The sequence below is a fragment of the Porites lutea genome, chromosome 2, assembly GCF_958299795.1.
Source record: "Porites lutea chromosome 2, jaPorLute2.1, whole genome shotgun sequence".
In the NCBI taxonomy this organism is placed as follows: domain Eukaryota; kingdom Metazoa; phylum Cnidaria; class Anthozoa; order Scleractinia; family Poritidae; genus Porites; species Porites lutea.
In genome coordinates this window covers 27982131-27994630 of record NC_133202.1, presented here as the reverse complement: position 1 = coordinate 27994630, position 12500 = coordinate 27982131, and the positions used below count along the sequence as shown (strand labels likewise).

Below are 12500 nucleotides of genomic sequence, written 5' to 3'. Positions count from 1 at the left end.
AGGTGAAATCCCTACCCCTTTATATCCCTGAAGCTTGAAAAAGGTACCCCGTTCGAGCGGTCAACCCCCCCCCCCCCATACCCCCATTAAGGCCACTAGAGGGAGTTACCCCCGGGGATAAATCATGAGCTGTGGTTTCCAAAATTTAAATATAAGGATTCAGTAGAAACGCCATCGCAGGGTTAACCTACAGTGCCCATCTGTACCCCTAGATGATAAGAGAGAAAGGTGTAGCAAATTTTCTTGTCCAACGAAAAAGGGAAAAAGCCACAAATGGTAATCAACTATTGACACTCTGACCGGTGGAAAAGCAAATTCGTATCCACCGTGATACAAGAAGGAGGGGGAATTTAAATCCCCGATTGGGTTTCCCTCCATTACAGCGTTTTATTGGACTTGGCATTTCATGTGCTACTGGAGACCTGTGACATCATCCAAAATGGCGTGGGGGGGGGGGGACTGGTAAATTAAAGACACAAGATGTTCGTCGTAAAATTAATCAGAATTTTAATTATGGGAGACCAATCTGAGTGGGACTTGGTCGTTAATTGATTCCTACAGGAGACACTTATGTCCTAGATTGAACTCTGCAACGAAATTTACAAAATTAAGGATTTCTCACGATGACCGTGCGAAAACTACAAAATTTACAAATTGACGACTTTTCGCGATGGCCTTACGAAAACGAGCTGTTTTCCCTCGTTCTATGTTCTCCACGACCCGCTGAAATGTAGGTCGAGGTACCCGTTTCTAGATATTTATAAGTGATTTTGAGGGGGGTCTTCGTTTTTGGGTCTTAGGTCTTAGGTCTTCGTTTTCTACCCACCCTTACGAAAACTGCAAAATTTGCAAAATTAACGATTTTTCACGATGGCCTTGCGAAAACTACAAAATGTACAAAATTAACGATTTTTTGCCATCAGCTTGCGAGAAACGGCGCTGCGTATTTTACAATTCTAATGGCAACTGCAGAATTTACAAATTTCACGAGGTCTCGTCAAAGTCTTCTGCGATTTTCACAACTTGTTCCCTTTTGTTATGTAAATAGCAACACATCCTCAAAGCGGCGCTGCGGATTTTACAATTTTAACAGAAATTGCAAAAATTACAAATTTCACGTTTTTTCGCGATTTTGTCACAACTGTTCTCCCTTTGTTACAAAGCATTTGTTTGTTTTATCTAGTTGTTTCTTTACTCACAATCCACAATGATACCTCTATGGGTAAAGATATCACATTAGTTTCAGCCATGATCAATCCTAAGCGAGAGCACGAATATTCCATCGTTTTCGTTTGGAAGTCACCCCCTTCCCCGGGCTCCCAACAGATCTAATTTGAACCGTGTGCCTAAACGGTATATGCGTTTTTGTGGTTTGTTTTTGGGTTTGGTATTTCATTGCATGATACCAAGAGACTGGAATGTTTGAAATTAATTCTAAACTTTTATGGATAAATTTTGTTTCTTCACCATGCTATCTCCATAAGCACGAATGAAATTGCGCAGCTTTTTCTTTTACAACATTTAAGAGTTAAAATGGGTCTGCATGGGGGTGTTGGAATCGCCGCTGGTTTTCCTCACCCCGAGTATCAACAAGTTTTTGATCAAGTCCCAGCACTCAGTTAAAAATCCCTCTTTTGTCTGCTGACAGTAAAAATGTTGACGAATTCGCAGCTATTAGTTTATGTCCTTCACTGGGCCCCTTGTAAAAGGACTTATTCATAGAACAGAGTCCTTTTTTACTCAAAATGAAACTCGTTACAAAATTTGACCAACTTACATTCGCGCCGCTATATTATTACAGTTCCTGCGTATGGGCTCTTTATTTGAGTCTAGTAATTTAGCAGATAAAAGAGGAAAGGTACAAACCAAATTGAGCTGTTCTCAGTGGCTTGCAAAAGAGAGTTTGGTATCGTCTGTTACTCGATACTTAGCCAGTTTGCCTTCAAGAAAAGAATATTAAATCTTGGATATGGCCTTCAATACCTAACGGCGTTCAGGCGCTAAACTCGCTTAGCAGCACTTTAGCATCTTGCGAAAAGCGTTTCTGAATTCCTCATTTCTCCATCCATAGAAAAGAGGATTGCATGCAGCGTTCAAAAACATGGCCACGTTATAAACGATATGCTGCAGTAACTTTTGATGGAGGTGGCCTCCGAGTAATTTGCTCCAGAAAACTCGGAGGGATGTCACAACAAGGATAGGAATGATACTGAGCAGACACAGCGCCACAACAATGGCGAGAGTTCGGGCGCCTTTCATTTCGTGCTTGATAGTTGGCATTCCTGGAAAGTCGCGGCCCTGTTTTCTGACAAGTTGTCTCTGCTTGTAGGACACTATGAAGATGTAGGTGTACGAGCATATAATGATCAACAGGGGAACAAGAAACATTGACGCAGCTGTGAATACAAGATGCCATCTGATGTTGAGCTCTTGGGCTTTATCACTATCTTGATGCATCTCTCTGGGAAATTCTCTGAAATCATTGTGGCCTGTTATCCCATAAAGCGTCCATGGAAGAGCAATAACAATGACCAGAGCCCACAGCCACATCGCGATGGAAACGATCCGTGCTCGGCGTTTGGTCACTATGGCCTGGTATCTTAAGGCGAACCTGATGGCGATGAAACGTTCTGAACTCATTAAGCTGAGATGAAGAACAATGACCGAAAGGAGGAACAAGGTGATAGTTCCCTCTACCTCTTTAAGAATATCCAGCATATGTGAAGCTGAATCCCCAAAATTATACATAAGGCATAACAGAATGATATCAAGAATCAAGGGAATCGCTAGTAAGCCGTCGGCGATGGACAAACTCACCAGAATGTTGTTGGAAGCAGTTCGCAGGCTCCGAAATTTGTGAAACGCTCTTAACACGAAATAACTCCCGAGCAAAGCAACGATTGTGATAATCCCATGAACGTTCAACAGTAGAATAAATTTCCACTTCGGTAAGGTATAGTTCCCCATTGCGGGAGGAAGATACGTTGTCTGTACAGTTCAGTAGGGATTCTTTTGTGTTTGGTTAATTGCGGGAGGAAATTCTGCCACCTAATATGTTCTGTCTCTTATCATAATCAAACTATACAAATATTCAGTGGTCAGCCATGGCCAGGTGAACTCAACTCTGTATATGATCAAGGGATATTAGATAACGATAGCAACTATTGATAAAAATATGCAGGTTAATGTTAGGTAACTGCCTTAATTGCTGCTTTCTAAAACGTCAAACTCTAAATTTCTTCGCAAATTCATTAACAATCCATTAACAAAGTAAATAACATGTCAAAATTGCGTAGTAAAGAGTTAAGGAAATAAAACTAGTCATCACGCATTGTGTTCTTAAGTTTTATTAAACAACTGACTGCGTTCAACGGTGAAATGAACAGGCACAAAGTCAAGTAATTCATAAAAAAGAACCTTATACTTGGCCTAGAAAGAAAAACAAAAGAACTGTGGTACTCTTAATAAAAAGTAGTTGTAACAGCAGGCTTTGAAAGTTTTATAAACTAGTAAGTGCGTCTTATCGAGTTTAAAATACAAGGAACAGCCGAACATGTACGAAATGTGATAACAGATCTAAAAACCTCTATAAACACTCCTTTGAATTAATATTATTAATAATAATAATTATTATTATTATTATTATTATTATCATCATTATTTTTATTGAAGAGCCTATCAAGTCAGTTCATTAATATCAACATCAGAACTGGCTTCACGCGTAAAAAATGCATGGGTCCTGTTTCTTTGCGACTGTGGATAAGTTTCGGCTTAAAATAGCCGTTTTCAATTCCAATACGCACTGAATGGAGAAGAGGATCAAAGTGAAGAGCCATTGTCAGCTGAAAAGAAATTGTTTTTGTTCAAGGAAGTAGACACACTGGCTCGACACCTTAGTTTTTGATCCATTAATCAAGCGACTGGGAAAAGTCAGTATTCATTTCTAACTTTATGATGTTGTGTTATTAAAAATTAATTGACACGCGTAAAGCATTATGTAGGAAAATAATGAATTCGAAAGGAGAAATAAATTGTATTCATAATTGCTGGCGACAGTTATAAGAAATTAAACTTATTAAAGAGCGGAAGACGTTTGGAGCGGAATAGATACGATAAAGAACGCCCACATTTCTACAGGTGTTCATGTAAAGAAAAGAGGCGACCAAACAGGAAAAATTGGCAAACACCCAAATATGGTTGCAAAACTTAGTTTGCCACTTTTCTTTTTCGAATTTCAGAACCCACGGGCAGTTCCTTTAATAAGGATATTTTACATACAAAAATAGGACTCTAACACCACTCAGCGGCGATCTGTTTGAAGCGTTAAGAAGGTGATTAAAATTAGTATAACATTCTGCTTGACTGGAAAAGTGTTTATTTCCGTTTTGAGGAATTAGGAGACTGCACACTATTAGAGTCGTGTTTAATTCTTTTCCGGCAGAATTCGGGTAGGCATCGTTCTGGATGCCATATGATTTCACGGTTTGGCCGAAATCTTGGACTGGCTGGCTGGCTCATTCGACCTCGATCTCACGTGATAGTTTTTCTCGGTCGAGAACTGGTATCTATTTTGTGCCTCGCTCGTTTACCGCAGATAATTTTTGTTTTACTGTATCCTGGGGAGGTATATCAATACCGTTTTTTCCTTACAGTTTTTGGTATTCGTTTTTATTTAAGTTTCTTTTCTAGGAAAAGCAAAATAATCCGATAATTAGATTTTGTATTAACTATGTGTTCGGCACACTGTATTTGCTAATATGGATAAGAGCTACATCAACTCAGATCGACCATCTCTTCTTTTGTAAATAACATCACTTCTTTTTGAAAAACTGCTTGCAGTCTTTAGTTCTTGGAAATTTTTTGTGGTTTATCTTTATCTTACTTAAACATTGTACTGAATAGAACGTTCATTATCACTGCCCAAAAGCTTCCTTTACCTTGAAATTTAGTTTATAAAAACAGAAATGAATTTCAGCGGGATTTTCGAGTAAACGACGAAAAAAGCTGGATATGAAAGTTATTTTTTCCAAGGGGACCGGAGCTACACAGCATCAGAGCCGTTTAACAGTCTAAGACTCATTTGGACGATGCCGAAAATCTAAGGAATCGCCAGTAAACCGTCAGCGGTTGACAAACTTACCAGAACAACGTTAGAAGCAGTTCGAAGACTATGAAATTTGTGAAAGGCTCTTATCACAAGATAGCTACCGAAGACGGCGGCGACAGTCGAGATGAGACGAATACTCATAACTGAAATTATAATTACTTTTTCCTTCGCCAGGCTGAGGTTTTGAGCAGGGCAATGCGTTTCGTTTAGTCCAAATTTTTCCTGGTTAATGTCACTATTCCGCTTAAGATACGCTTGAAAAGGTGACACAACTAAATAGCGCACGCAGGCAAATAAGACAATTACTACAAGATGGCGTAATAAGGGGGGGACACAGCCCTGTGGCAGGTTCTAGCGACTTCAGGTTATGCGCACAGCAAAAACACAAGCCTCACTTATCGCCCCACTACCGTGGGGTAGGACAAGAGTATTGGCAGAGCCTTTCTTATCTCCCCAGCGCCGCACGGGCTGGATCGGACAAGATTAAGGCAAATGAATAAGATGGCAAGACACAAGCAATGCCAAAAGCTTGGGGGAAGTCGCAACGCAGACTTAACCGCCACAGATGCATGAAATGCATCCCCCCAAGCAACCCAAACGAAGTCTAAATAAAGTCCCCTGACACACTAGCCATTTGGGGAACAGCAGAGAGCACGACAGCTTTAGAAGTATGAATATACATTTGGGAACAGAACAACAACCAGCGATCTTGAACACATTTATAAAGCAGTCTGGTAAGCCCGCAGCTGCAGCAGTAGACGCTGTGCCTATGTAAAAACTATGGCCTTTAAAACTTATGTATGGGAGTCCCGCGTGGCAAGCACGGACCCGAAGTAGTTAAGTGACAAAGGGCTGCGTAAGTGCCCAACCTGACTGAAAGTAAAACAGTGCCCAGACCGAGGCTGGGCAAGCATAAAATAACGTTGTATCAATGGAAAAAAAAAAAAAAAAAAAAGGCACAGTAAAGACCACAAGCTATTATGAGAGATTGTCCATTCTAAAACTGCCAGTTTGATTGACGTAAGCCTAAGACGCACTTGCTGCGGGCGAGCCAGACTTGGGGAGAAAGTCACGCAAACGGTGCAGAGGTTAAACTGAGAATTAAAACTACAAGCCCCAGGGACATTAACTTGCTACAACGAGGAATGCGAAATAGACTAGCGTGAATACGGCCCAGATCATGGAAAAAATATACTGGACACCTGATCAGCTTTCCAGGACAGAACACAATAGTCATTATTACTAAGCGCAAATTAAACCTTGCTTAGACCTGTGATGAGCTGGCACTGATTTGAGGTGTATCTGCCTGATACGAAAACCCTAAAAACCCCTTGGGGAAAAAAAAAAGGGAACGTATTCTCCCACAAATGCAGGTACATAACCCCTAGAGAATGGGGCAACCAGTGCCAGCAAAATTCAAGTCAGATAAGTTGTAAATGGAGTTCATAAAGTGCAAAGTCCATGATGGAGAAGGGAACAGGTGCCAAGGCAGCAACAGAAACTCTTGCAATGCAGACGGCAGGCGAACTCTGACATCACACTTCTTGGTGGCAAAGAGAACGAGTGACACAACATCCCACATGGCCAGTGGAGGCAGGAGGTAAGTAGGACATGGACACTACGTCACCCAGAGAGTCAAACCTCGCGGTTGGATGCAGTGGTACAGCAGTGCAGGCATACAAGGACAAAACAAAAGCACAGAGTTAAACTGAGAAGGGATCAGAATAATTAGATCACCTAATAACCAAAAAAAGGCAGGAGTTTTTGTTTTTTGTTAATTTTTTATTTTAAATATGAAAGGAACTGATGAGTAAAAAGTCGGCTATGACTGATAACGTCTGGTGATCGAATTGGGTTATCAACGAATTGACCACTGATAGATGGCCACAAAAACTTCCCAGCAAAGCCAGATTGGACAAGAGTGGCACTACATAATAATATTATAAGGTAAGGGGGTACTAACACCCCTACAATTCAGGCCATATCTCTTGCGATAGCTGCTCTTTAGTTGTGGTATTCCAATGGTATTTGCACTTTACCCGTCAAAAACAGGTTGGGACCTAATTACGAGGTAAAAATTTGTATACGCGCTGGAAGTAAAGTTAGATTTGCTAGTTGGAATTGAAGTTAACTGTAGCTGCAAACATCGTTATGCAAGTTGTACATGTGAGCAGGAATACGGTTGTGCCAATATGGCCATGTAGATAACAGCTGAATAGTCATACCCCCAGGGAAATATAATAATTACAGAAGCCATTTAGGTGAGAGAAAAAAAAAAGATGGCATGGCATGCTCTGTATGGTTACACCAGCAGAAATAACTCTAGAGCTTCTCTGTTAGGGTATGCTAACTAAGGTAAGAGGGGCATGTACGTAGAACCAGAGACATAACACCAGGGGACACAAACTGATCCCAGTGAAACTGAGAATGAAGGTATGCTAGCAAGAAGCAGAACAAAATCATATGGAAGAAACTATGAAATTATGGGGCTAACATATCACTGCATATAATATTATAGAATAAGCTTTGTACACGCATTCATAAATGACCCTGGCTAACGTAACCCAGAAAAAAAAATCCAGGGATACCATGGACTGGCATGACTTAGAATGTAACAGGGTTTGACCAGTGTGCCCAGCCCAAAGGCACGGGGAGAATGGAGGATAACACCGACAAAAATCAGCCCTGTACCAGACATGATCGCTTACCTATAGCGGGGAAAGGTAACATGGCTGAAAGGCCGGAAACGGCTTTGCACACCCATGCAAATGAATTAAATGGAGTAAATACTAGTATGGCTGAAAATTAACCACTGCCCTACCTTGAACTAAAATGACAAGAAAAACTGCGAGAGCTAATAGAAAGAACGGTTAAAGACCGGCCTACAATTGCCTGTTTGATGCTGCAAAATAGTGATTACATAGAGAACCGCAGATATAAAAGGATGGGCAAGGGTATGCTACATAACTAAGAAACTAGCTTACCGTGTAAATAACGCTAAGGGAAGGTAGCAAGATTAATAAACGATGGCATCAAAGCTGAACACCTCAATCATCGCTAAAATATTTATATTTAGTACTTAGAACTGCCACACTTGCCAAGGAACGGTATCCAGCGATAAAAGGGTTCCAGTGGAAATTTAGCTATAAGAACATCCGGTCAGAACCATGTCCATGAAAAAATATATATATATATATATATATATACATACTAGGTTACAGTGTATTTTAGTATTGAACGGCGGGGAAGAGTAACGTAATCTTGCCATGATGATATTTATATGCAGGTGAACTATTTGCCAACATGGAATTTGAAACCACGTATTACACAAAATACATGCAGTGAATTTGTATGCCCGTCCCAAAGGAAAAAGGCGGCCTCTGAAACCGAGATGATTGGAGCTTCGTCGGACTTTTAAAAATATTAAAATGGAAATAAATAGTAGAATCGAACAATGTGGGAACTGAGCCACGCGAGAATGGCAGCGAGACGCGGAGGACTGGGCAGAAAACCCTCAAACCCAGGCCTAAAGAATGTGTAACGTTTGCGTAACGTTTGTAACGCAATGCGTACAGGAGATCGAAACAGCAGGGAACTGTATAAGGAATGCGACAAAGGAAAAAACAACCCCTTTACAGATCACAAGCCTGATGCGAACAATAAGGGGAGGAAGGGGCATACCGGCAAAACGGAATAAATGGAGAAAAGAATGAGATAAAGAAAAGCACTGTACCTGAAAAACAGCGGCACCCCAAACGGCGCTTGGCGTACGGTAGACGTAGGAAGCAGGCGACGACACAACGACAGGACTGCACCAAGCGATAAAAAAGGCTTCCAGCGGAAAGTTTAGCTGAAGAACAGCGGCCCCCAAAAGGCGGTAGACGTAGAAAGCAGGCGGCGACAGAGTGATGTGGGCGATGAGAAGGATCTGAGGGATCTGGCCATGGAGATTGGTTGCCAATCCAGTTGTGGCCTTCCATGAGTTCCAGAAGATATATAGATATATTTTTTAACGATCCGTCACGGGAGCCTTATCAAACCGTAAGCACTGTGTACCCGCTCAAAAAGACAGTAAAGAGCGTGGTGCCAAAAATGGAGAGGTCACGTACGACGAACTGGATTTTTGGGCTGACTGAAAACTGACCGAGCGAATGGAGAGACGGTAGAATGCGCGATGGCCGATCACGGTAGCAGGGTAAAGAGAGTTTCGCAAATGTTTGTGAAGACTCAGCCGGGGATCTGCGTAGAGCGTCGGTGAAAGCCAGAACAAACCAACGTGTAGCACGTGTACGGGGTCGAGGATCCAGGAAAGGTGCAGATGTACTTCGCGACTGAAGGACAAACCGACGACAAATGGCAGCTAAGCCGGTTAAGCGAAGGAAGAAATTAATCGAAGAGGACTTGTAACTTTAGGCATCTGAAGGGGATGACGCATTGTAGCCGCCGCAAATTGTACACAGGTTAACTAACTGTAAATGACCCGGCATAACAAAATTACTGTAACTGTTTGCTTTCGTGCAAGCTAGGCGAATAATGACCAGGTGTGAAATAGCAGAACTTTATAGCTAGACAGTGTCTCAAATCTCGACCAATGAATACAGTTGTACCATAAGCTACCTAGTCTTATCATGATTAAAGTCTAGCCATGAATAGGGCCTTGAAAACAGGGACCAATGTGCGCGATGCTAAGAAAAATATGATGACAAACATACGACAAATTAGTCAGGTTCCAACCACGAACAGTTTGTTTGTATCTTAAAATTAGCGTGCTTTCGTTCATAAATAAGGCTTTGTTGATCGAACAGAGCATACATTGGGGCAGGCTACCTTAGCCTACCCCCCCCTGGGGCTTCATGTTCCATTAACTACATTTACCATCTGGTAAATGTCTTTTAAAAGACAAATTGCTGGCCATGATGTGTTTTCAGACTTCAATGCTGGTTTTAAAAACTTAATTATAGCAACAAGATCGTACAATGTGTTTTTCCTTTCTAAATTATGCTCATCCGACTTTTATTTGAATCGTAATGGGGTTAAGAACTGTCAGCTGTATGCAAAAGGTCAGAATCAACACGCGGCCCACAAAATCCACACAACAACAAAATGACAACTATTCTTCTATTCGTAGTTAAACCAGTTAGTAGTTAGTTCGATACACTCTTTTTTATTTTTTCCCGCTTGCTTGCATGCTGCCTCTCAACTACGCGGACTCCTTTTTAACACAGACGCATACGCGCAGAGAAAACCAACTGGCCGGACTAATTCTGATTGGTTTGCGCATAACACAAGATCGTGTAATTGCTGTTATCGGACAAGGTTTGCTTCACTGTTTGACATGTTAATCAAAAGGATAAGAAGAAAACGACTTTTTTAAAAGCATTGAGAGTTCGAAGTAGCCAACTTTTGCCATACACTACCTTTTTACTCTCGCGAGAATTAAATTTCGCTATTTTCGCGATTTGGGAAAAATCGCGAAATTTAATACCAGACATATACATACGCATAAAATAACAAAATTCAAGATGTTGCTTTATTAGGTATCCTAACAAGTTTATCAGAGTGTAGATATTTACTATGTAACTACTTGTGGGTACTTACAGTCAAAGGACATAACTATTAATCGCTTTCAAAAAAGACGCGCGAAATTTTTACCTCCGTTGTGCACACTATCAACAGGAAAACTTGCTGTAGGGCGTTCGTTTGGTCAATAAAGGTGGGAACAATTAGCAAAAATAGAAACAAAGAAACATCCGACCAAGAGCACGAAAAAGAAAGTCGAAAGTCCCCATAATTAATCGGCCCGGTAAGCTGTCTCCGTTTACATTAAAGATTGAGGTTTCAATAGTTTTGCATCTAACATGATAAAACAATCAGTTAAAGAAACAAAATGGAGTAGTTTGCAAGCCAGGACAGGCGATCCTATTCTTTATAATTCGATTTGGATATTTGATTTCGGGCCCGAAAAGTTACCGGAACTTTCGAGAAACGGGCCTATGGACCCCTGGGGAAGTCTCTACAAACTAGAGGTAATGTTTTAAAATCGGTATTTTACAAATTTTAAAAACTTTTGCTGATATCCATCAAACCTATACTGCAATAAAATCCAGCTCCGGATCGAAAAGTTAAGAGGACCTTCGAGTAACAGGTATTGCTCGCGTTAATATAGCGGCGTTATGAGTTCGCCTGGCTGCAAACTGCGGCCCACTTCTTAACTCATGCAGCTTTTATCAAGAACGAGAAGTCCAAAGACTACTGCAAAGCCAATTCAGAACAACGTGTATTGTTTTTTCATAACAATATTTCGGCTGGCCATACCAGCCTTCTTCAGGTTTACAGATGTTACTGTTACAGATGTTACTTTTATCAACCATTCACGTTTTGGCGTAACACCCTCCAAAAATCATTTAATTCCTCGAATCGCAAATATGTATCAATGGTAAGTGTAAACTCTCTGGATATAGCAAGAACGTGTGAGTGTAAACTCTCTGGATATAGCAAGAACCATGTAAATTGTCATACACTCTGAGAGCATCAATCGTAGCTCACACTCGCGAATTATACTGACGAGGTGCCTGCGGGGTTTGCATTCCTTCGGGAAGTGCGCCACTATCTTGTTCGAGTTTTTCTATGACAACTTGACTTTTAGAAAACGAGGACAAGTAGTCTTTTTGTTTTAGAAGAAACCAACTAGCAAACTAACTTTCATTCTATACCAGGTTTTGATGAAAATTTGTAAAAAAAGAAGCCTTTTAATTTATACACATCTTGAATTCACAAAACGTTGAGAAAAAGAACAAGAAAAACTAGGTTCAACTCATCGCAAAAATTAGTTCTTGTAAAATATAATACAAAAAACGCCCATTCGCAAAAAACAAAGTGCCACAGGGCGTAGACATGCAATTAATAAACGAGGAAGGCTCTCTTTGTTCAACATATTGCAATAAGAGGACGTTTTTAGTCATGGAAAGCAGTTATTTTTGGCAAAGATAAGAGCTGGATACAAAATTTGAAGCGGAGCTCTCGCGCGAGAAGCGCACGCAGCGGAGCACCATGGGTAAAAAAATGTGGTAATCACGTGACCGTACGTCCAATGTAACAATAACAGGCATACCAATGTAAAATAACTCAATCAACAGTTATGGCAACCCAAATGCAACTCGAGGCTATTTTGGCGGGAAATCGCATAGCCACCCGCACTTTGTAAAGCAGAGACAACTAATGAGTCATTAAGGATGAAAACGGAAAGAGGAAATTGTTTCTGTATCCGTGTTGTCTAAAGTATTAAGCTTAGATTACTTGTCATGTCTACAAATTTGGAATATAGGGCTAGAGAAAGTAGGCGGCGGGCCACCGAAGCTTAACGAGGAAAAGGGCGATAGCCATCTAGAGCGAG

At 40.9% G+C, this 12500-nt stretch overlaps 1 protein-coding gene across 1 annotated transcript; it reads right to left on the bottom strand.

Annotated features, from left to right (window-relative positions):
* Window positions 1-2010: 2010 nt before the first annotated feature.
* LOC140925959 (adenosine receptor A2a-like) lies at window positions 2011-2967 on the bottom strand. Its single transcript, XM_073375778.1, has one exon. The coding sequence runs from the start codon at window positions 2965-2967 to the stop codon at window positions 2011-2013; it is 957 nt and encodes a 318-aa protein (XP_073231879.1).
* Window positions 2968-12500: the final 9533 nt, after the last annotated feature.

Coding starts and splice junctions, on each gene's coding strand:
- LOC140925959 (XM_073375778.1), bottom strand. CDS start 2,967: ATGGGGAACTATACCTTACCGAAGTGGAAATTTATTCTACTGTTGAAC.